Source organism: Plenodomus lingam (genome assembly GCF_022343315.1).
Source record: "Plenodomus lingam strain CAN1 chromosome Unknown contig_6, whole genome shotgun sequence".
NCBI classification, from domain to species: Eukaryota; Fungi; Ascomycota; class Dothideomycetes; order Pleosporales; family Leptosphaeriaceae; genus Plenodomus; species Plenodomus lingam.
The window spans coordinates 1,212,041-1,238,594 of NW_027093966.1; the positions used below are offsets into that span (position 1 = coordinate 1,212,041).

The following is a 26,554-nucleotide window of genomic DNA, read 5'->3' on the forward strand; positions in this document are numbered from 1 at the left end:
GAAAAAAATTCATGTGAATAGAAGTGTGTCCGGGTACCCCAAGGTTAGCTTTTGCCCGTTCTCCGCTTGTCTACAGGTGTTTTGGAAGGCTCAGGACGACGTGAATAAAGTGAGTGTGAAGGGCTTGGCGCATGCCCAGATCTGGAACTGAGCCAGCACGGGAAGGTCCGATATAAACTCCAAGCGACCCTCCTACACGCAAATGAAAAACCGGAGGGAGGAGATGCAACGGAGGGTTGTGCGGGTGAGCGTGCTCAGGGCAGTGCTCCTCGGTGGTATTTGTTCTTTCCGTATCGTCTGAGGCTGTACGGAGTAGAGGTGACTGCCGTTAACGTTACCGGTCTCGTTGTCTCATCCCAGTGGAGTGGTAGCGAGAAATGACCCTTTCGGGTTCGGGGGCCATCCTTCGGTCCCTTTCTTCGATCAGTCCATTACCTAATACATCTTGTACCGGTAATGATACACAAGGCCAGTATCTGATTCACCGAACGATTCGCTGATGGACGTGTTTGTGGCACAGTGGGGTGGATTACCATGACAACTCGACTTCTCCTTGCCAGTGCTCCACTTAGTCTCCAAGTCTCTTCCGGGCAAGAGTAGGTAGTTTTGGATAATTAGCGGTATTATGATTGAATGACAAGGCACCACCGAGCATCACCCCTAGCGCACGGACCCGGAAAGCCAGAAGGTGAAACTCCTCCGTACTTCTTCTCCCAGATACCGAATGATACCATCAATGCTCAGTACCTAGTCGAAGTGATCTGGCTCGTGATAGACGCAGGGCAGAATGGAGAGCTGCGGATGCAGGTGCGTTTCTAGCGCAGTGACTACAGCATGATCCACAGCCGGTAATGGAGTGACTCCCCTGATAAAACATAGTACATGGGCGCACAAAAGTGTACTTCTACACCTAAGAAGCCGAAATCCTGCAACAATTTCGCCTGCGCACTGTCGGGTACGGGTCAAAGAATGGCAGCCGATCCGCGTCCGGATACTACGGTGGCATGACGGTCATATGCTAATCTATGTGGTAGAGTTCGAATACCTATATGGAACCCAACCTGGGCGCCCAGAGGACGACGATTATGTGGTACATCTATGATCATCATAGATCTACAAAGGATGAATTGATCTTCTTCTGTGTTGGCAGGGAGCTCGGTGATGAGGTGGTAGTAGATCTATCGAGGATCTCCCGGCTTGTCAGCTACTGAGCTACGGAAGCAGTGAGCACGGCAATGTGGAGGCTAGCTCCTCTGCAACACTTGACCCACCGCAAGCTGGGAGGACCCGCAGTTTTTAAGTGGTTTTGGTGTTCTTTTGCAACCTGACTCAATGCAGCACAGGATAGGAGGTACTCTCGAAATTCTACGTGCAAATAGCTCGAGCCTCTATCATGGTAATAGGTACTATTAACAACCTGATTGTCCTGAAGTCAAGAGGCAAAGATGCTCTATGTGCTGTGTTTTGTGGAGAGAAATTGACAAGAGAAACGAAGAGGGCGGGTGCGACGACAGTTGGGGAAGCTCCGCTATTTGCTTACCATAAAGATCGGATGGGTTAGCAATTGTTGGATTGCCATAGCACATTGCGATGTATGTTGCGGAGCCAATGACCGCTCATATACTGGATGCTTGCTACCTGCGCTTTGATGATGCTGCACGCGAGGGCTATTTGTACTTACTACTACCATTTGGCCATGGCTTAACAGTGACTGGCGGTGGTTCGGCATGACGCTTGTTCGCTGAACGGTGGAGTAGAACATCGATAAATAGGTTCTAGATTATTCCTGCACAATGAAGTGATGATCCAAGTGTTCATGTTGGTGTTGGTGTTGGGGGTTGGTTGTCTACACTGCCAAACGGCCGAGCAATCACTAAGCAGGCGTACGGTGGGCAGATTTACTATGTTGAAACTTGAAACTTGATACCGCGGTAGAATTGCGGAAACAATGGCCTGGATGCTGACACTGGGGCAAACTCTTGGAGATCACAAGCTGAACGGTGCAACGAAGTCAAAGTGTAGTACGAAGGCAAGGTATATTGAAGGCAAAGCACGACAATGGGCCGTGAGTACGGTATACTGTAGGATATCTAGTGGGCAACCTAATTGCCATACTTGCATAGTTTGTAAAGATGAACCAAATGCAAATGCGTAGGAGAGCAGACGACAGCAAACTGGAGAATGATGCGTGTTGGAAGCATACAGGAACAAGCTCGCTTTCAAGGTTGTGGGGATGCTTAGCTTCGGATGCTTGCTTTGAGGGCGGATCACGTTGATTGTTTGGTGGATATCAAGTTTGTGTATGTGCGAATGTGTGTATGTATGTATGTATGTATGTATGTATGTATGTGTGTGTGTGTGTGTGCGAGTATGAGTGTGACTATGTGCTCTCTGTGTGCAAAGCCTAGGTAGTCTACCTAGGTACCATTCATCTTCTCCGTACATGATTAGGTCAGAAGAGGTGAAGTCGCTAGAGACGCCGGTCCACGTGGCATGAAAGGTTTCCAAGGATCCATTTGCCAAAGTTGCGAGAGAGGATCGCTGCAATGTCAAATCAAGACCATTGCCATCACCATTGTGACTGTTTTTATGATTGATCCAGCCAACACCCCTATGGCCAATGAAGTCGCGATGCCATGCCTTGTCTTCCCGTTTGGCGATGATGCTCAGACGTTATCTCAAAATCCAACGCTCCGCTTAGCTTCGCACTAAAGGCTAGCGTTAAACTAAGAACTCCTAAGCTAATAAGATCCTACTTATATAATTATATATAAAGCATTAGTAGAGTATCTAAGGAAAAATAGGATATATTTTAGTAGTACTCTAATTTTATAAACCTTACTCTTTATATATTTTTATTAATATTATTAACTATAGTACTATTATTATTACTAAAAGTTTTTATTTTAAAGTAGGTAAGATTCTAAATCTAATAGTATAAATTTTATCTAATATATATAAAGTAGGTGTAGTAAACTATAGCACCTATATATATAATTTAAAGTCCTAAGTCTAAAAGTTTTATAGCTATTAATAACCTACCTACTACGCTACTACTATATCCTCTATAAGCCTAGTAACTATTAAAGCTATTTCCTACACGCTTTAAGATACACCTCTAGAAGTTTAAGCCTAATAGCGTGTTATAGTAGTAGATATTTAGTTATTATTAGTTAGCGCTAGATATAATTATACTAGCTAGACCTACTATAATTAGTATTATAATAGTTAGCCCTACTAAAGATATAAGAACTTTAGGGTTACTTATAAACTCCTTATCTAACTATAGCTTATTATAGTTAGATATATTACTATTACTAGGCTATTAATAAACTCCTATAAACTCTTAGGAACTCCTAGGAACTCCTATAAACTCCTAGGAACTCCTATAAACTCCTATAAACTCCTAGGAACTCCTATAAACTCCTAGAAACTCCTATAAACTCCTAGGAACTCCTATAAACTCCTAGGAACTCCTATAAACTCCTAGGAACTTCTATAAACTCCTAGGAACTCCTATAAACTCCTAGGAACTCTTATAAACTCCTAGGAACTCCTATAAACTCCTACAAACTCCTATAAACTCCTAGGCTAACTAGGGTTTAAGTTACTTGCTACTATAGGCTAGAAGAAGGGGAAAGTAGTAAGTAGGAGGAAGGGAGACCTAAGGATAAAGTAGAGTAAGATTACTATTACTACTGCAAACCACGTAGCTATAGCTTAGATAGAAACTTGCTAGGATAATAATAACTTACTATAGCAATTTATTAATAATATTCCTAGTATACCTCTAGTTAACCTACTATATATTATTAACTTTACTTATTAACCTATAAATATTAGTATATAAGAGGAGGTTATCTATATATCTCTATAGGTAATACTATTATATAATAGATCTTACCTACACTTTCCTTAGGATTAATAAGTCTAGATATTATAGAGGTTAATATATAGCAGGGGCAATATATTATTAATTACCTACACTAGTTTTAGTAAGAGCTTAATCTTCTACACCTATTTAATCTTAACGCGTAAGGTTACCCTATAGCTAATACCTTTATTAAAGCTTAGAGATAAGTAACTTATTAATATTAGCGTGTTTCCTAGAGCTATACCTTACCTAGTTAATATAAGGACTTATTCTATAGAGTATTATATTTTATTAAAAGTCTAGCGTAGTAACTTTACGCACGTTTTAATAGGACTAGAATAGGCTTCTAGTTAAGCTTTCTATTAGGTGTTAAAGGATCTTTTATTCTAGGAGCAGGTTAGTCTTGTTACTATTAATAAGTGCTATCTAGTATTATAATAGGAGACCTTTTGCCTAGTGTTTATATTATTTAGCTAGCTATAGACTATATTATATCTAGATATTATATAGTTTAGGTACTTTACTACCCTTAATAATAAAGAGGAGTAGAAGGTATTACTAACTATAGGTTTCTAATCTATTAGTAACGCTATATATTAAACTACTATTATTTAGACGTTAGTAGACTAACTAAATATATTACTAGTAGTAGTACCTATCCCTTAAGGAAAGTTAATATCTTAGGATAGCCTATATTTCCTATTAGTAGACGCTATCTATAAAGGAGTGGCAATACTATAATAGATACCTAAGATAATTATCTTTATTAATAAGATTACGTCTATCTACTTAGCCACAGCTTAGGCTATAGATATACTATTATAGTTAAGTAATTAGTATAGCCCTTATCTAACTACTACTAGGTATAGTATCCTTAATATTATTAGTATATATACTACTTAGGTAGCCTTATATAACTAGGATACTGCTTACTAGAAGTTTTTAAAGTCCTCTTCTAATATTAGGATTATATTTACTATAACTACTTTAGGCCTTAGAATTAATTTTAGAGATATTAAGCAAGTTATTGTGTAGAAGATCTTAATAACTAAAAGTCTAGGGGATATATAGTAATAACTTAGTTAAGGGGGGAGAGCTATTAGCTATACTAGTCTATTAGTTATTATACTACTATATTAGCTATTTAACTCTAAGGGGCGATATAAGTCTATAGGTAGTAATATTAGTTAAGATATAAAGAGTTCTTAGTAGGGTTTTATAATTCTAAAGTAGGCTGCTTAGAACTAATTACTACGTAATAGGGCGTTAATATAGTCTATATAGTTATAGTTATAGTTATAGTTACAGTCTTTAATAATGCTAGGTAATATAGTTATTATAGATAATAACATATTATAAGAGGTCCTACTAAGCTAAGATACTAAGGTAGATAGTAGTAGCTAATATATAAAGTTCTAGATAAAACTAGAAATAGAATCCTATAACTAGACTAACTACTCTATCCTAAGTATAGTAAATAGCTCTTGTTATTAGAAGGAGTTCTTATTTAAGCTTAGGGAGTATAAACTACTAGCATCTAATAGGTATATTATACTAAAGGAATATTATTATTTAGCGTGTAGCCTAGACCTACTTCTAGATATTACCTACCTATATAAGCGTCCTAAGCTATTAGTTTCTCCTAGGACAGGATTATATAGAGCGTTTATTAAGGCTTTATTCTATTATTTTATAGCTTGTAGAGTATAGGCTTATTTTAGTATAGCTAAGACCTAATTTCTAATAATAGGTTTAGTGTATATAGACTATGCTATAATACTTACGCTTATATATAAGTGTATAGCAGAGTATTATTAGAGTATAAATACTAATATTATTAGTATTATAGACTTTAATTATCTATATAATATAGTACTAGAGTTAAGAGTATAGGACTTTTATAAAATAGAAGGAGTTATATTAGTAGATATATTAAAGTAGATTCTTAAGAAGGCTCTTATAGTATTTGTATCCTATTCTAATATAATATAGGTATAGCAAGACTAGTAGAAAGAGTAGTAATTATCCTAGGATTCTAGTATATTAGGCTAGGGTAATATAGCTATAGATATAGATAACGCGCTAGCCTTATAAGTTACTAAACGTAATTATAATCTATCTAAGCGCGCCCCTATATCTATTCTATATTAGCGCGTAATAACTTTAGTCTTAGATTAGGGATTACTAGTATATCTACCCCTATCTTACGCTACCTATATACTATTATATAGCTAACGCCTATATAGTTAGACTTCTCTATATAAGCGCTAACTAAATTAAACACTATAAATACTTAAATAGTTAAAAGGGGCGCTTACTTACACTCCTTAGTTATCCTAGGGGAGGATACGAACGTTAATAGACAAGGGTAAGAAGAATTATTATTAGTATCTACTTATCTTATTCTAAGAGTAGTAATTATAGCCTAAGATAGCGTATAATTGTTAGTCTTTTAGTTTAGGAGAGTAGTAGGAGTTTGTAGAAGTTTACAGGAGTATATAGGAGTCTATAGGAGTCTATAGGAGTCTATAGGAGTCTATAGGAGTCTATAGGAGTCTCTAGGAATTTTTTAGGAGTATAGTAAAGCTATTATAATAGGCCTAGGAGTCTATAGGAGTTTTTTAGTATAGTTAGTATTATATAGTAGTATATATTATGTGTTATAGATTATTATATTATAGTAATAGTAAGTTGCTATTTAGTTAGTTAGCTATTACTAAGGTAAGAAATATAATCTTAGTTATCTAAACTATTATCCTTACTACTTACTCCTACTCTAAATCTTAAACCTAACTACTACTACTACTACTATTACTACTATACCTGCTACTCCTGCTACTACTACTCTTCGCGGCAATATCTACTATAATAAGGACGCCCTCCTTTAGGAGGTAGCTAGACTAGAGTAGAGTAAGTTACGCTTAGGGCGCCTTTGCTAGTATAACTATATATTATATTAGCTTTATTAACTATAATACTAACTATCCTAGTGCCCCCCCTTATTATTAGGTTCTTACGCCCTCCCCCCCTCCCCTTAGTCCCCTCTATATCCACCACCTATAGCTCTTTTAGCCTATTATAGCATCTATTATAAAGCGTAATACCTACGTGCACTATAGCTTCTATATCTAGGGTAGCTAAATCCCTCTATAATATTAGTTTCTAACCTTCCCTAGTTATCTTAAGTACCTATACAGGGAAAGGAGCTAGGTATTTAGGATAGACTAGCATTGTAAGGGAGGGCCCCCTATATATATTAGAATATAAGTCTAGGTATAGGAGATTTAAGGTTATCCCTACTACCTATGCATTTCTTTACTAGGTAGGTTTAAATCCTAGCAATAGGTAGAGTGTAGGCTCTTGTTAAGATAGGTATAGTATCACCTACTTAAGGAGGGTTTATAGATAGTATCTTACTATTTATACTATATATATTACATGTTAGTATATACTAGACTTATTATATAATAATACTACCTATGCTATAGTCTATATATATTATAATTAAGATATAATAGTAAATTATAATAGTAAAGTAAACCTATATACTTAGTTAGTTATACTACACTATAGTACAAAACTAGTTTATAGTAGCTATATTTATCTAAAGTAGACTATAAAGTAGTTTAAGTATAAGAAGTAAACCTAAATAGGGTTTACTATACTATATATTCTATAAAGGTAAACCACTTTTTAGTTTATATATTATTAGTATTATATATATTAACTTTAGCGTCTATTTAAACATAGTTTATATAATATACCTAATTATAGGTTATATAGTAGATAGATATATAGCACCTAGGGGGAAAATTTAGTGTAGATAGAGGGCACGCGGTAGGCATAATTCAGTAGGGTTACTATGCAGGAAGTAGTACTAGTAGATACCTAGGTAGTATAGGCGTGTAGCATACCGCTGCCTAGGTACGCTGCAATAATAACTAAGAGACTAGGTAGTATACCTAGTATATAAAATTACAATCTAAAATATCCTATAATAATAGGTTAGTAAGTTCTATAAAGGCGCCTATTGCAACAATACTCCTATATTATAGTGTAGTAGTATTACTAAAGATTATACTCTACGTTATAAATATTCTAGGGTAAGTTAGTTACTCACACTATATATATTATAGGTTTCTTTAGTAGTATATTAGTTTAAAGTTAGGTATATATATATATTATTATATATACTATATTATATATAGTAGTAAAGGGGTAGTATAATATAGTAAGCTTGTGTAGTATAGGATATATAGTAATATTATATTATATTATTTACATATACTAATATTATATATATATATTATTTAACTTATATAGTTAGGACCCTCTTATATTATAATTATCTATAAACCTAGACGCTATTATTACTATTACTATTATTTAGCTCTCCTATACTACTACTATCTATATAAGGGGTATCCGTAATAGATACTCTAGTTTATATTAGAGACTGCCGTGATTTTAGGCCTTACACTCTAGAAGTATTTCTCTTATTACTATTACCTTTAGCCTTAGCTTTAGTTGTATAGTTACGCCTAGCCTTTATATTCCTAATACGTGTATTCTTGCAAGTCTATATTAGTAGAGTAGAATCTAAAGTCTCTATTAGAAAGTCTATAATAGTATAAGGTTAGCGTTGTTACGTGTCTAGTAGTGTATTATAGTTATCTTCTATAGGCGTGTTTTTATAAGTGTCTAGAGTAGAATTATTTAGTTAGGCTAGTATACTATATAAATAGGTTTGCTTTTATAGTCTTATATCTAGCTATACTAATACTTATTATAATCTAATACTGCTAGCTAGGGGTATACTAACTATTAGGTTAGGATACTAACCCCTAAAAACGCTACTATTGCTATCCTAGGCACCCTAGTCTTTAAAGCTAGTGATACTACTAGTGTATTTAGTTTAGGGTAGACGTTATCTTTATATATATTTAATAGGATAGGGTAATACTAGCTTACTTATAGCCTGTAATAAGTCTTAGTTTAAATATTAGGGAGCGTTACTATAGAATCCTAACTAGGCTGCTACGTAGTTGTAGTATATACCTAAACTACTATAAATAAAGTTAGATATTAGCTACTAGTATCTACATAGACCTCTGCATATAATAGACCTCCCTAGGCTAGGGCCTTATAGGACAGCAAACGTTTAAGTAATTAGGGTAGCAATACTATTGCCTAGCATAGCACAATTATATATAATAGCTCCTTTATAATAGTAAGATTAGTGTATTTAAAGAGGTAGATAATATACTTATATTTTAGTTTAGAGTATTAGTTCTTATTCCTATATATCTAGGTCTACTATATAAGCTATTTTAATACCTATACTCTATTAAAATATCTAAAAAATAGATACTTAGTAAGGATAGTGTTCTATATATTAGTCTACTTAGAGTTAGAAATATAGCTAAATAGTTAGTCTTAGATTATATTAAAGTATATATCTATAGCCTTGTAGATACACTTATTAAGGTTATTAATGCCCTTCTTACTAACTATAAATATATAGATCTATAGGGCAAACACTTTAGGCGTATACATTACTACCTACACCGCAATTAGATTATTACTTGCTAATTTTAGCTACAGGCGGACACTATGCAGTTCTAGTATTTTGTGTAAATAGGATCTTAAATCCTAAATTAACTATAGGATAGTGTTAGGAACAAAGGCAGCATTTATAGTAGATAAGGTTATAAGTAAAGCTAATATATTATAAATATATTATTATAGATAGAAAGGGTATATTATTACATGTAACTTGTGCACTTGTTATATTATAACGCGCACTAGTGTTATTACTATTACTTATAATATATTATCTTTAGCTACATCTTTATACTAATATACTTCTATAATATAGTTATTAAATAATAAGTTATTATACTATAGTTATGCTATATTAGTATAATAGAAGTGTAAAGAGGGTGTGCTAACGTGTTGCATTACGTACGTGTGTAAGGGGTTAAGAATTAATTTAGAGTACACTAGATTATTATTATATAGATTTATATATATTACTATAATTATAGTATTATTACTTGTTATAACTAACGCTAATAAGTTATATTAGCTTACGTAGATTTATGCTATATCCTTTTATTCACCTACTCCTCTATATACTAGAGTACGACAGTCGTATTAATAGAGTAAGATATAAATATCTAGGAATATACTCTTGCTAACCTATATTAGCTACATGTAGTTTATATTTGCTAAAACACAGTTATTATACAACCTAGATTAGTATACAAGTTATGCTAGACTAGGAATTAACGTGGATTAATATAGTAACCACAACACTATTTAAGAGGATAATATCGCAAGTTACTAAATTTAGGGGTAATAACCTATCTACTATGCTATAGTATTCTAAAAGTAGGGTAATCTATCCTTTAGATACCCTATTAACTGTACGTTACACGTTAATATATTTTCCTAGGCTAGGCATAGAACTAATATATATTAGCTTAGGATAGAAAATAGGGCTGTTATGTACGTTAGTTAACTACTGCAAGATATAGTAGTCCCTACTATAGAAAGCCTAGTTATAGAAGAAGAGGCTCTTTATCTTTAATAGTACGCTATTAAAGTTAAGATTATCTTTATAGAAGCTTTTATTTAATTTAGTATTAATAAACTTATAATAGATATATTATATATAAGCGTAACGTAATAGGACGTGTTAAATAAGTATATTATATAATTAAAGAATCACTCCTTCCTATATAGATAAATCTAGTAGTATGCCGTGGTGAGGGATGTATAGGAGGAAAACAAGGCTTAGCCTAAAAGGTTAGGCGGATTGAATGGTATAAAGGCATGAAGGATTAGAGGATAGGAAAAGAATAACTCTAGCAGACTTAACTTTAACTCTATAATATTATTATTTTACTTATATTGCTATATTAAACCCCTATCCTCTACTATAGGATTACTACTATTAAACCTTGCCCCTCCTACTTCTCCTAGTTTAAATAGGTTACTCTCCCTAACGGTTTAAATAGCGAAGCCCAAGGGGAACTTATCTTATCTTAGTAAAGGGGAGGGCCTAGCAGCATGCAACTAAGAGGACGTTTCTCTAAGTATAAGGAAGGTAGAGAAAAATTAAAAAAAAATAGGTAGTGTTAATAATTAATATTATTAAGGCAAAAATAGTAGGCCTATATTAGGACGTGGCTAACGCGCGTTAGTAGGAATAGAGTAATAACACTAAGAGGCTAACTAGAAAACACTAGAACACTAGAATAACTAGAATAACTAGAACTAGAACAACTAGAACTAGAATAACTAGAACTAGAACAACTAGAATAACTAGAACTAGAACAACTAGAATAACTAGAACTAGAATAACTAAAACTAGAATAACTAAAACTAGAACAACTAAAACTAGAACTATTAGAATAATTAGAACTACAAGAAGCATTAGTAATACTAGAAGTGCTAGAACACCTAGAATATTGCTACTAATAGAAAAGCTACTACAAAGGCTATAGGGTAGTGTGCGCTATTAGTAGGAAAAATAGGGCTAGGCTAAAGTTACTAACGCAATAAGAATCTATTAAAAACAAATACAAGTGCTAGCACTATTTAGGAAGGGTGTTAGGGATATAGCTACTAAGGAGGAGGAGATAGTCTATAAAAGTAAGAGATAGGAAAGGGGGGAAGTAACACAAGCAAGCAGATACTAACTTGTCTAACAATTTTAATTAATATTACTAGTTTATACACCTCCTTTAACGTTTATAGAAGCCTACTACCTTAACTAAGCCTATCCTTTTTGCTAGGAATAATACCTAGAGAAAGTAATATTACCCTAGGGTTAACTAAAATAGAAACCTCTAGATCCCTAAGAAGAGTCCTTGTCCCTATAAGGCCTAGGAAAACTAACTTTTAGTTCTAGGGGAGGGAGGTTACAGAGTTCCTAGATAACTATAACTACTAGGCGGAAAATAGGGGGCCAAATAAAGTAGATTAGCTAAAAATTCTACTAGACTTTTATAATACTATATACAGAACATTTATAAAGAAGCTTAGACCCTACTAGAAGCAAGACTAGAAGGAGCTGCAGGAAGCTATAAAGGAGTACTAGAGGGACTAGGATATAGCCTAAAGGATAGGTACCTAAACCTTCCTAGATACGTATATATAAGAAGCCTCTAGGAACTTCCTAGGTCTCTTAGACTACTATACTAATTTTATAGTGTATAGTAATACCTACCTAGTATCTAAATAGCTATATAAAAGTAAGGTTAGATTCTTCTTCTTTAGAGGGTTACCCTAGGTAGATAAAGAGCTAGTCTTGCTTAGTATGCTAGGAGGGCCTAATAGTAATAAGGTAGCAAGCTATAAGCTAGAGAAGATCTATACCTACATTAAAAGAATCTATTAGCAAAGAGAAGGAATAAAATATATATTAGCTAGCTAAATAAAGGAAGATACTTAGTAGGTATATTAGATATTAGAATTAGCAAAAGCTACGCCTATAAAGGAGGATATTATAAAGGTAGTAAAAGGCGTTAGAAAGGAGCAAGCTACTACCTAACTACTACTAAATATTAACCTAGAAATAGACTAGTTAATTAGGGCACTAGGAAAAATAAAGATAAGTTTAGCTAAGGCTAATAGGCTATAGGAACACTACGCGATAGGCCTACTACTAAAAAGCCTAGTAAACTAGCTCTACTTTATTTTATATATAACTAACGCTAGGATAGAGTAAGGAATATATTAGAATACTATAGCAATTAGGGGCTTATTAATAAACTAGCTAAGAACCTAGGGCCCTACGTAAATATTAACTACTTAGCTAGGGACATAGAGTTATAGGGGGTATAATAAGAAACTACCTACCTATAACATGTATAGATTAGAAACCTACCTAGTAAGGGACTGCCCCCCCTAGCTAGAACTTATAGCGCTAGGGTAGGTAAGCACTTCCTAGAATCTAGAAACAAGGACTAGGATATTTTACTATAGACTATTATATAAAAGACTAGGGCAGGTTACTAAGCTAGCACTATAGAACCTTGCTCTTTACTAGATAAAGAAAAAGTTGCGTAAATACTATAAGGTTACTAAGGATATCCTTAGCTAGCTAGCGTTATAAGTTAAGCTAGAACTATTTAATAAAATAGATTTAAGAGGCTAGTAGTAGAGGCAAACTTAAGGACTAGACTACCTAGTAGTAAAAAGAGCAGGAGCTAACGTGATATCTTCCTAGAATTAAGGATTAGAACTAGGGGATACTTAAAAAAAATATAAGCAGTTCTTAAACTATTAAATACTATAAACTAGCAAGGAAGACCTAGTAGTAATAACGCTAGATTATGTAGACTTAAGATATATTGTCCTAGGATTAGTAGACAAGAATATACCTAGGATCCACGCCTCTATAAGGGAGAAAGAAAAGCAAAGGGACCAAGTCTTAGAAGAAGTAAGGATAGGATTAATCTAGAAGCGTAGGCGAGGAAGACTAGCATAAAACCTAGTAAACTAAGAAGAGGGAGCAAGTAAGGAGATAGAGCTTAAAGAGACCCTAGAGATTCTATACCTAGCCTAGGCCTATATAGACCCCTTCGTGATAATCTAGCTACTAGATAATATAGGTAAAGGCTATATAAATTTAGGGCCTAATTAGGACCTGCTAATAATAAGAAGAAAAGTATAGTTTAAAGAAGTAAAGAATAAAGAGCTTAAGGGAATAATACGCCTAAGCCTAAACTAAATAGCAGCTACTTTTCTTAGGCAGGAAGTCTAGGGAATTATAGTAGCTAACCTACTAGGGCAAGATTATCTATAGGAATAAATTAAGACGTTATTACAGGAACCCTAGACTTAAGTCCTGCAGGATAATAACCACTTTAGCAGGGTAAATATAGTAGAGCTAGGGGTCCTAGAAAGTGCGCTAGTCCTAAATAGGTATCTAAAGGGTGCGCTAATTTTACCCTTTAGATATGTTAACTAATTAGAGGAGCTAGAGGTAAAGAACCCTGCGCTAGGTTGGCGCAATATGCTCGCAATACTAGAAGTACTTAATACCTAAGTAAGGCTTTAATTTAGACAAAACTTAGATAGGTATAGAAAAGATTTAGTTATATAAGAAGAAAAAGACAAGTCTTACGCTAACTAGGAATTAAATTAGACAACTCTCTATATAGAACTACTAACCTGCTAGACTAGTATAAGGGGGAATATAGTAAACTACCTAATTAATATAAGGGTATAAATAAATCTCTTAAGGTTAAGTACTACGTAGGCGTTATAGGTACCTATTAAGACACTAACCTAGACCCTAGGGCATACGTAGGGGGTAGTTATAGCTAATAGTAGGATAGACCTATTTATTAGAACCGCGTGGAATATGCTAGTACGTATAGGGGAGGTAGAGACCCTAACTTATTTTAGGGTAATTATAAACCTAACCTGCTTAGCTATATTAGGGGGGCTATAGTATACCTCTACTAGGCTAGCTATTTAGTATAATATCTATAGGAGGGTTACCTACTAGGTGCTATCCTTAGATAGGGAAAGGAATATAGTCTTTATAGCCTTAGATCTAAAGCTAGAAGATAGAGACAAAATAGAAGAGGAAGATAAGTTAGAAAACTAATAGCAGGACCCTTGCTTAGGAAAGAGATCCTGCAAAATTAATACCTAGGAGATAAATGCTGTATAGCAGAATATATAGCATATTTAAAATTTCTATAAGAGGTAGACTATATAGAGCTATAAGCAGGATTTAGTAAATATAGATAACTATTTACCTTAGAAGATAAAAAGATGCTAGAAAAATAGGTAGCACAAACTATAGGATATAGTGTAGGGGCAAGCGAAGACCTACAGGCTATCTAAGAGCTAAACCTAATATTAGTAATATATAAGCTAAATTAAGGTGTATAATAAAAAGTAGTGTAAATAGTTACTAAGGTAAGCACTAAGTATAAAAAAGTTAGCAAGAAAATCTAACTAGTAGACAAACTAAAAGAGAAGGATAAGGATATAGAGTTTAAAAGGGAGTACTAGAAAATAGTAGCTAAGGAAAACTAACTGCTAAAGCTTAGCATTTACAAAAGAGTTAACCTTAGCCCTTTTAACTATCTTTTTAAGAAAAGATATGCATTATTTCTAAGAGGGTCTAGGCTAACTGCTAAGAGGATATAAGAATAGAAATTTAGTCTAGACTTATTAGTAGTAGAAAGGACTCTATTTTAAGAAATAATTCTTAATAGAGAAGTAGCTATTACCTTTAACTTTAGAGAAAGTAGACGCATTACTTAAGACGTTAGCCTGCCTTACTAAATAAAGATAATCCCGCATAAGGCATAGCAAATACGCAGTTTCCTAGTAGCTAAAGCAGTAGAAGAAGAATTTGTTTAGATATTAGAAGAGCGTCTAGATTAAGGAACACTTAAGAGGTGCAACAGCCTATACTAGAACCTATATTTCTTAGTAGTAAAGAAAGATAGGAAGCACTATCTAGTCTAGAATACTGTCTATATAAACAAGGTTAGCTAGAGGGACGTAAACCTACCTCTAACTACAGATAAATTCTCTAAGAAATTTGCTAGGTGCAAGATATTATCCCTAATAGACATGTTTTTAGGATATAACTAGATTACCCTATACCTAGATAGTAGAGACATAACTACTATACACACCCCTATTAGCCTACTATAATCCTGCACTATAGTATAAGGAGCAACAAACTTAGTAGTAGCCTTTTAAAGAATTATAATAAAAATACTACGTGATTATTCCCCTTATATAATACTATTTATAGATAATATAACTATAGGGGGGCCTAAGACTAACTATAGGGGCAAAGAGGCGCTTCCTAGGGTCTAGAGATTTGTGCTTAAGCATATACAGCAGCTTAACCAAGTCCTAGTAGATATTAAGCAAGTAGGGGGTATAGTTTTAGGAAAGAAATATTATTAGGGCATAGCTTGTCTTAGCGTTGTAGGCTATAAGGTTAGCTTTAAAGGAAGATACCCTAACTATATAAAGGTAGAAAAGATTGTAAAATAGCTAGAATACAGAAATATAAGGGAAGTCTAGATATTTATTAGGATCTATATCTACTACTAGATATAGGTTCCTAGCTTTGCTATCTAAGTAAAGCTATTATTTATACTCCTGCAAGGCAACACTAGGTAGATATAGGAAGAACTACAAAGGGTAGCAATAAAAGAGCTTAAGTATTTTATTACCACAGCACTAGCCCTAATAACTATTAATTACAAGACTAGAGGGACTGTCTACCTTATAGTAGACGCTAGTAGGGAAGGTGCAGGAGCTTCCCTAGAATAAATAGGGCTAGATAGAAGGCAACATCTATGCTAGTTTAAAAGTACTGTATAGTTAAAGTCTAAAGTAAAGTAGCACTCTACTAAGCTAGAGTGTAGAGCTGTGCTATAGGCCCTAAAAAAGTTTAGAGTTTAGCTCTATAGAATACTATTTGTTATTAAGACAGACGCTTAAACCTTAATTGCTTAGCTTAATTAGTCCTTAAGTAAAATACTAGGAGGAGTAATAAATAGGTGGCTTGCTGCTATTTTAGCGTGGGACTTTAAAATTTAACATGTTCTAGGCAAGAGGAATATAGTTATAGATGCTCTATTACAATATCTAAAAGAGGATAGATAGGAACCCCTAGATAAAACTAAAGATAACGTTAAAGACTTTATTAAGTATATAATTACTAATATTAAGTTATATAATCTAATAAAGGATAAAGTACTATATCCTAAATATAGCGCTAAATTAGAAGGAATTACCTAGTTTCTAGTTAGGTTTAAAATCCTAGATATTCTGCAGAAGGAGTTAAGGGCATAGAAGAAATAAGCATTAAACTTCTTTATAAGAGATAGGTTCCTCTTCTATAAGATATCTTAAAATATAGTAGTAAGACAAGTAGTTAATAATAAAGATGTTAGGATTACTACTATATAGGAAATACATTGCCTTATTAGTTATTATAGGGTAAATACTATCTACTTAATAATAGCTTAGTAATATTAGTAGGAAAGGATATATAAGATAGTAAGGCTTACTCTACGCACGTGTTATAAGTGTTAGAAAAGAAGTAGTAAGAAGAAGGTTAACATGCTTACTAACACCTACTCCTATGCGCTATAGGAGATAGTAGCTATTAACGTAGTCTACATGCCTTATAATTCTAGGAAATAATTCCTAGTAATAGCCTAGGACTATTTAAGCGGGTAGCCTAAAGTATAAGTATTACTAAATAATAGATTAAAAACTATTACTAAATTTATATACAAAGACATCCTATATAGATAGAGTATAGTATAAAGGATTATAGTTAATAGGGGGCCTAACTTCTAAAAAGTTATTTATAATTTAGCTACTATCTATAGTATACATAGGGTTTAGATCTCCGCCTATAACCCTTAGGCTAATAGAAAAATTAAAGGAGGGCATAAACTAATTATTAACGCACTTGCAAAGCTCTAGGGGAGCTAGGTCTCTAATCTACTAATAGTACTCCTAGCTAACTAAATATCTATTTAAGAAAATACTAGATACTCTACATACTAGCTAGTTACTAGTTAGAACCTAGTGCTCCTAATTAAACTAGCTCTTCTAACATAGCAGACGCTTCCCTTTAGGTAGATAATAGATAGGGCTTAGCTACTAGTAGTAAGGGCCACCTAGGTTAACTTAAGAGATTAGTTTATTAAAGATATAGTATTAAGAATTAAGAGGCTGCGCTTATAGAAGAAAGAATATTAGGATAACTATAAGGAAATTTAAAGAGAGGAAATTAGCCCTAGCTTATTAGTACTACTATAGGATTTAGTCTGCTAAATAGATATATCTAGAGATAGGAAACTTAGTAATAAATAGCTAGGTCTATACCTAGTAGCGCAGAGCTTTCTAGAGTTAGGGACGTATTAGCTAAAAGATTTAGATAGAGCTAAGTTTATATATATAACGCTAGGCTAGAGAGTAAAGATCTTTTACTAGAGAAGCTAGGATAAGGTAAACTAGGAAGACTAAGGACTTATAAAGTTATAGGATAGGGCACTATAGGAAAACAGGCATATCTTCTAGGCGCTGCCTGCGCAGTTTAATAAGTTAGGTATAGAGGGAAGAGAAGAAAATAAGGAAGCTAAATTAGAGAATTAGGACTAGGAAATCCTACAACTAGATATAGGTGGTCCTACTCTTAAGATTAGGCCTAGGACGCTCTTAGATAAAGAACAAGCAGAATACTAATATTTTAACATCTTAGATTCTAGCAAAAGTAATTAAGAGGAGGATAATTAATAATTAAAAGTTAATAGTATTAATACTTTAGTGTTAAAACTTAGGAAAAGATGCGCTATAGGACAGGCGCAAGATTAGTAGAGGGAAGGTAGGAAGCGCGCTAGTCCTAAATAGGTATCTAAAGGGTGCGCTAATTTAACCCTTTAGATATACAACGCTCTAATTAGCCACACTAACTGCCTACCTACGCGCGGACAAGCAATCATAATAAGGACAATAAGAAAGTAAAGGTAGAACAAAGTAAAGGTAGGAGAACAATAGGAAGGCGCAAGCATAATAGGAAGGCACGCGTATTCCCGTATATAATCTGCCTGCGCCGCTACTACTATAATAAACTACACTAAAAACTTTAGATATCTAACAAAACTATAAGTATCTAATAAAGCTACTACTAGAAGATCCTAAATAAAATAACAAGCCCTAAATAGTTATTAGAAGTCTAGAAAGGAAAATAGCTAGTAGTTAAGCTAAGTTTACTAGGATCCCTAATATTAATAGGTTCCCTGTAGTCCCTAAGGTTAAGCCTACAACCTAGAGAGTTGCAGCTATAGCCTATAACACCTAGAAGTTTTACACTAGACCTTTAGTATACGTTATAATAAAGGAGTCTTTTAGCTATTAAAAGGTTAGACTTAGTTTAGCCTAAAGAGTTTAACGCGTGGACCTAGGTACTTTATAAAGGTATCCCTCTTCTATAGAAAGAAGGTGTAACTATAGGTAGCTAGATTAACAAGATGCGTGTAAGCACTATTATATAATAGAGGAATATTGTAGATAACTTTATAGGAGCACTAGGGGAGCACTTTAACAAAACTTTAGGATTAATAATAGTAGCAGGGAGCTTTATAAAGTCTAGCCTAGCACTTATATAGTTATATAGTAGTGTAGCTAATTTTAGGTTATAGTACCTATTTATAAAGGAAGCGCGCAATATATATAAGAAGTAACTTAATAAAATACGCTTAGTAATATAGTATATCCGCGCTAATTACGCTAAATTTAGTTAGAAATACCTAAGCTAATTTACCCTATAAGTTAGTTAGACACACTAAGGATATATAGATGTAAGGTACCTCCTATATTGCGTAGGTCTAGACTAGCTTGCTAGCTTCCTAAACTTAGAGGTATACTATAGAATATAGGGTTAAAACTAGTTAAAAGATAATTTTGTTAATATTACTAACTAGCATAGGGTCTAGGTTACAATTACTAAGCTAATAGGAAAGGTAGATACTATCTTAAAGGTAAAAGAGGAACTAGAGGACTATTTCTTGCAATATATTAGGGTAATTATTTATTACTGCGTAATAGGCCTATATACCCTACCTAGACTAACGCTTAAAGGTATAAGTAACCTACGCAACTTTAACATGCGCTATAGAGAGAAGGATAGTGCTTACGCTAGGATTTAGCGCCTAGTGCTACAATAGTACAGGAAGTTAGAGAACTAGGTAGGGGTGCTACTTAGTATAATCCCCCTAAGCAAATAGATATAGAAAGAGGGTATAAGGTTATTAATAAACTATAGGATACTAGTACTAAAAGAAATTAAAGATATCCTAGCTAGCTCTCTATAAGGAAGTAGAGAAGTAGCTAAAAAGAAAGTAGAGGAGGAGAGGGTAACATAAGAGATTAAGAATCTAGGTTATAACTAGCTACCTAGGACTATATCCTACGCTAGATATACCTAGACTATACTACTAGATAGGAGTGTAGTCTAGAATAGAGGACTATTAAGGTTAGGAAGCATAGTAAGGGAGTTATAGAGTTATAAGAAGAGGATAGAGGACATGCTAGATACTACCCTAGGAGAAATTAAATTAGCTGCCCGTATCTTAGAGGAAGAATCTCTAGTAGAATTGCCTATACAGAGGATAACAAGAGCATAAGGAAGACACGCTGCCTAGCTCTTAAAAAGGATAGGAGAGAATATTTACTAGGAGTTTAGTATTATTAGCTAATATATAGTAGTAGGCCTATAACTATAGGATACTAATATAGAGGTAATAAATAAATTACGTAACTCTTTACCTAGACTACTTAAGGAACTTAATAAGACTCTAGACACTAAGATAATAATACTAGAAGAAGAGGGTATTACTAAAGATAAGTATACTATAGTTAAGAATAAAGCACCCTATTAGTGCAAAAACTAACGCTCCGCACTATAATTAATTGCTACTAGGATTAGGAGTAGCGCACTTAATAATACTAAGCAAAGGAAGCTAGTTAAAGTATAGTACTATAAAGTTACTAATTGCAGCACTATCTAGGATACTAAGGGGAGGATAGTACAGGATTTAAATTAGGTATACTTTAGCTACTTAAAGTTTATTACTAGCAAGATAGGGCTCTATACTTAGACTCTAAACATAGAGGCAAGCAATAGATAGCTAAATATGCTATACTATAAGCCTAGAGAATAGGGAAATTTATAAGCTAACCTAGTTACTATAGTAGCTTTTACTAAGCTATTTAACTAAGATTACACCTCTAAGGATCTACAAGCTTATTACTACTAGCTAAAGAAGATAGCACTAATAATTAACTAGGCTTAACTACAACAGGTAATAAGATTTAAGTAGAGTTACTAAGGCTTCTTATAGAAAGGAAGCATAACCCTAGACACCTTTACCTAGATCTATAAAGACCTAGAACTAGTAAGGATAGTAGATAAGTGCTTTAAGATATATAAATAGCACTTAAGGGAGATAAAGTAGGTAACTAATTTAGGGTAGTGCAGGACTATATACTACTCTATTATTTAATAGCTAGTATAAGGGGATATAGGATACTAGCTCTAATACGCTATAATCTAGGAAACTATAAACCTAATCTTATACCTATACTACACTAAGTACACCTAGGTAGGAGACTAGACCTTCTTTTGTCACGTAGACGTGAACCTTTCTAAGGCAGCGCAGTTAGGACAAGGGCTTAAGATAATCTAAGGCTTAGTTTCTTTTAATAATAAGGACTAAGATAACTACACTAAGCTTCTAATTAGGTTTAAAGAAGTATAGAAGAATTAGGTAAATTAGATAGATAGAGGATTAAGGAGGAACAAGAGGGCCTATATCTAAGTATAGGAAGATAGGGTGCACTAACCTAAAGAGCTAAGGGAGAAGTGCCCTATAGTAAAATAGGAGAAGGAGATCTACTAAAAAGGATAGGCAAGGATTATAAGCCTAGTAATACTGCATAGATCTACTAGACCCACTACTTAAACGCGGCGTATAGTTCTACTATAGTATATAAAAGTATAGGATAATATAATAATAATAGAGGTGCTAGAGATAGGGATATATATAGAGATCGCACTAGCCTACCTATAGATAAGTATAGCCCTAAAGACTCTATTAGGGCACCTAGTTAAATATAGTAGAGTCTAATAGTAGTTTCCTAGGGACGTCTAGGCTACCTACCTAACCTAGATCTTAAAGGTAATTATATGTTAGGTTTAATAGGATAACCCTTTAGTAAAGGCAGAGATCTAGAAGTACCTAATAGGAGATTTAAATAGAGAAAAGATAGGAGTATAGATTAGGAAGAGTTAGGTTAAGATAGTAAAAGAGTTAAAGAAGAATTAGGCTATCTATATTAAGAATAAGAAGCTTGTATTTAGTAAGGACAAGGACGCTAGGGTACTAGACTAATCCTACTTTAGCACAAAGGGAGTATAGCCTACTAAGGTAGGAGAGTAGTAGAGGTATAATAGATAGATTAAGCAATTAGAGACTCTAGATGCTGTTAAAAAGTATCTAGGAGCTATTAAGGAGGAACAGAAGGCGGAGGGATCTAGGCGTCTAGGGCTAGGCTATCTAGGAAGTCTAGCTAGGGCGTAGAGGAGAACTGTCTTGTTAAGTTTAGGTTTAAGATTAGAGACCCTAGATACTCCTACTCCCTCACCTAAAGCTTAACGAGCTAGGAACCAGGGTTGCAGACTAGGAGGAGGAGAGTAAGGTCTAAGCTTAATAGGGCTAAGCTTAAAGGAGGGGGAGGTTTGTGCTGTGGTAAGGGATATATAGGAGGAAAACAAGGCTTAGCCTAAAAGGTTAGGTAGATTAAATAGTATAAAGGCATAAAGGATTAGAGGATAGGAAAAGAATAACTCTAGTAGACTTGACTTTAACTCTATAATATTATTATTTTACTTATGTTGCTATATTAAACCCCTATCCTCTACTATAGGATCACTACTATTAAACCTTACCCCTCCCACTTCTCCTAGTTTAAATAGGTTACTCTCCCTAATGGTTTAGTAGTAACTAGATAACCTATATAAGAAGAAATAGATTACCCTCCTATATAGTATCCTGTAGAGAACTACGTATCTATTATAATATAGCAAGTTTGTGTCTTAGATAGTATATCTTATAGTATAAAGCCCTTTAATAGTAGATAGTAAGAAGCTAACTATACTATTAATAGGCTATCTTACCTAGACTACACTAGTTAGACTAGCTTTCTTTTATATAGAATAGTAGCAATACAGTCTTATAGTAGCCTAGAAACCTTTCTTAGAATATCCTTAGTCTATAAGGCTAACTAAGGTATAAGAAGGAGAAACTAATACTAAGCAAGGATTTAAGTAGAGCAGATTATCTAGGAGTAGCCTAAGCTAGTCCTACCTCTATTAGAAAGAGGTTAAAAGAGTCTCTATAACGCTTAAAAAGGCTACTATAAATAGTGTCTAACGCCCCTAATTTGCTAGCTTATACTTATCTATAGTAAGAAACCCCTTTAATTATATCTCTATTATAAAGTCTTAAGAGATAGCTAGGTAAAGAGAACCTCTACTACTAGCAAGTAAATATTACTAAATACTCTAAAGGAAAGAAAGACTACAAGTAATTAAGAATATAAGGTTGTCCCCTAATACTATATAGAGATTAAGTTTAGGTAGTCTAGGCCCTACTATGCCTATAATAGTCTAATCTACACTAAGTAATACTAAAGATAGGTAGATAACCTATAGTTAGCAGACCTAAATAATTAGTCCTGTAGTCTAGGACTACTACTAAAGAGAGGCTACTTTACTTTAACTCTAACTAACTCTGCCTACTAGTTATAAGTATAACTAGCGCACTAGTATAATTAACTATTCTTTAATATACCTACCTATATACTTATAATTATAAACTACCACGCCCTTAATAAACTAAAAGACTATATACTACTACTACTAACACTACCTATTAGCCTTATTAAGGATAGGCATAACTCCTTAGCTCCTATAGGGGTATAACACTAGCGCTAGTTATACTATTATTTAGAAGCCTAAAGGTTGTAATCCTTAGCCTTACTATAGTAGTAACTACTAACTACTAGTCCTAATTCTAGCTAAGATTACTAATTTAAAATCTATTAAATAACTAGTTAAGTAAAGTATTAAGTTTAGCTTAGGTCTAACTATCCTCTATAGAGACTATAGATCCTTAGGAAGTATAGGTATATACTAACCTACTACTTATCTATTATATAAACTATAGGCTCTAGGAGCTTATTAGATAGTGCTAAGTGCAACTACTACTAACTGCAATAACTCTTATTATAGCGTTTATTAACTTAGAGGTGCTACCTATCTTAATAATATTAATAGAATAATAATATAAAGAAGGTACTACCTTATTACCTTAAGTGTAAGCACTTAATAGGGACGTCTCCCTAAGTAACGTAAAGATAGAGAGACGCGTGTATTGCTATAACTACTTATTAGGTAGACCTAAGCTAGTTTTAATAACTAGTACTACGCCTAGTATAGTATCCTTACGCTACTGTAACCTAGCTAGTGTCTAGTATATCTTAATCCCTTTAACACTAACTAACTTAATAAAACAACGTTAAGGGAATGCTATAGGGACAAGAATAGCTAGTACAAAACTATAGATACGTTATTAGATAGGTAACTATCTATCTACTAAAGATAAAGTTAATAGTATTAGGAGCGCTAGGTAGACTTGCAAGTTATTAATATATTAAAGTCTATAGTAGGATTAATTACTTATCTAAAGATATAACTACTATAGCCTTTAATAGAGTTACACTAATTAATAACATAGTTAGACTACAAGTTTATCTAAACTAGGTATTTTAGCACTCTATTAAGTAGCTTTTATAGCACTCTAGTAAGCGGCTCTAGATTTACGCCTGCGTAGGCAACGTACCTAATATATAAATTAGTAATCTATCTACTTATATTTAAATAAGGTAAGACTTAGTTCTACTAAGATAAGTAAAAACTATAGGACTGCGCAAATAATAAGTGGCTTAATTTAGCGCAGTTAAGGAGTAGCTTTAGATTTACGCCTACGTAGGTGATATACCTAACTATAACTTAGCAAATTATCTATTTACTTTTAAATAAGGGAGACTTAGTTTTAGTAATATAGATAGCGTGTGTAGTTCTATATAGTTAATAAGTAACTTAATTTAGCGTAATTAAGGAGCGGCTTTATATATACGCCTGCGTGGGCGACGTACCTATATATAAGTAAGCGAACTATCTATTTATATTTAAATAAGGGAGACTTAGTTCTATTAAGGATTTAGAGACTTTAGGACTACGTAGCTAATAAGCAACTTTAATTAGCGTAGTTAATAAGCAGCTTTATATATGCGCCTACGTGGGTGGCGTACCTAACTATAATTTAGCAAACTATCTATTTACTTTTAAAAGAGGGAGACTTAGTTCTATTAGAGTTTTAGTAACTTTAGGACTACGCAGCTAATAAGTAACTTTAATTAGCGTAGTTAATAAGTAGCTTTAATATAAGAGGGGAAGAAGAAGCTATATAAAGAAGGTAATAGGAGGGATTAATAAAGTAGATAAGGGGATAGGGGTGTTAAGGTTATAGAGGGATACGCTAAGTTGCTGCTTAATAGTAGAGTTCTATAAGGTAGATTATATAGTAAAGGTAAAGTAAGCTCCCTAACTACTATAATATTACTATAGCACGTAGGATTAGACTTAGAGGTTTTTAAATTAGATATATATTAGTATTAATATTATAGTACTATTTATATAGATAATATACTATCTAAGTTACTCTAGCCTATCCTTATAAATGCAATCTTAGTAAATATAACTCTAGGATCTAATTAGGTTAAGGAAAGAGCTATTCTAAACTAATTAATTTAATATTATAGGTTCTATAATATAGCTATAACACTCTTTATAATCTAATAGGATATATAATAGACGTAGACTAGTATACTTCTCTACACTATTTTTAAGGTAATAGTCCTAAGTATTTAAGTTAATAATCTATTAAAGTTAATTATCTATCCTAGAACTAATATATTTTAACGTAAAATCTCCTAAGTAGAATAGAATATAGGCGCAGAGTATAGTATTACACTATACTCTAGAATAGTTATTAGTCTTCTAAGCAATTATATATCTACACACTTAAATATCCTGTTATAGAAGTCTAATAGTAATAACAAGGTTAGAGGTTTAGTTATTGCAAGATAGTTACAGAAAGTTGCTATAGTATAGTTTATCTTATTAGAAGAGTTAGCTTATAAGCTAAGCGAGTTTCCTTAATTAGGTGCAGTTTAGACAGTTATTCTAGTAGTCTTAACTATCGCGATCGTAGTTGTATACTACATCTTTAATAGTATTATTTTAAGTAGTAGGTAAGATTAGGTCTAACTTATAGCGAGATAAACTATATCTAGTACATCTGCTTATAGTAGAATATATAGATATATAAAGTAGAATACCTATATAGTATAAAAGAAGATAATATAAAGTCTACTTTCTATACTAATATATTTATTATAGTAACTATAATAAACATAAAACTTTATAACTCTACTAATACGTATATAGCTTACTAATATTTATATTATCTAGTATAGCAAAATAGTAAGTTCACGCTACTAAGCTATTATACTAGAAGACTAGCATAATCGCATTATAGCTTATTAAAGGAACACACTATAGTTTAGATTAGACACTACTATCTATATTTATATATCTACTATCTATGTCCCTAAGTACTATATTAACGTAGAAACTGTTATAGATAGTATATAGTAGGTAATTGCTACCCCTTGCCTATAAATATCTAGTTAATAGAACAAGTTCTAGTATTATTATTATCTTACTCTATACTAAGGTGCATACTATAAGGTAAATTAAAAGTAGTATATATAACACTAGCGAAGGTGCTATAAATAAAATATTCCCTTTACTACTACTAAAGATGCTGCTATACTATAGACTACTAGCCACCCTACTAGTTAACTATTATACCTTAATAATATACAAGCAGTACTAGATATTAATTCTTCCTATAATTCTGCTAGCAATTCTACTAGTAATAGTATAGACCTAATAGACAACTATAACAATAATATGTA

General features: G+C 33.2%; 2 protein-coding genes across 2 annotated transcripts; both read left to right on the plus strand.

Moving 5' to 3' along the window:
- Positions 1-633: 633 nt before the first annotated feature.
- Positions 634-1,102, plus strand: IAQ61_009643 (uncharacterized protein; the record flags this gene model as incomplete). Its single annotated transcript, XM_003837913.2, has 3 exons — positions 634-807; positions 880-955; positions 1,035-1,102. 3 exons carry the CDS (start codon positions 634-636, stop codon positions 1,100-1,102), a joined length of 318 nt encoding a protein of 105 aa, XP_003837961.2.
- An 833-nt stretch (positions 1,103-1,935) lies between these two features.
- On the plus strand, positions 1,936-2,276 carry IAQ61_009644 (uncharacterized protein; the record flags this gene model as incomplete). Its single annotated transcript, XM_003837911.2, has 2 exons — positions 1,936-2,065; positions 2,124-2,276. Exons 1-2 carry the CDS (start codon positions 1,949-1,951, stop codon positions 2,274-2,276), a joined length of 270 nt encoding a protein of 89 aa, XP_003837959.1. The 5' UTR covers positions 1,936-1,948.
- Positions 2,277-26,554: the final 24,278 nt, after the last annotated feature.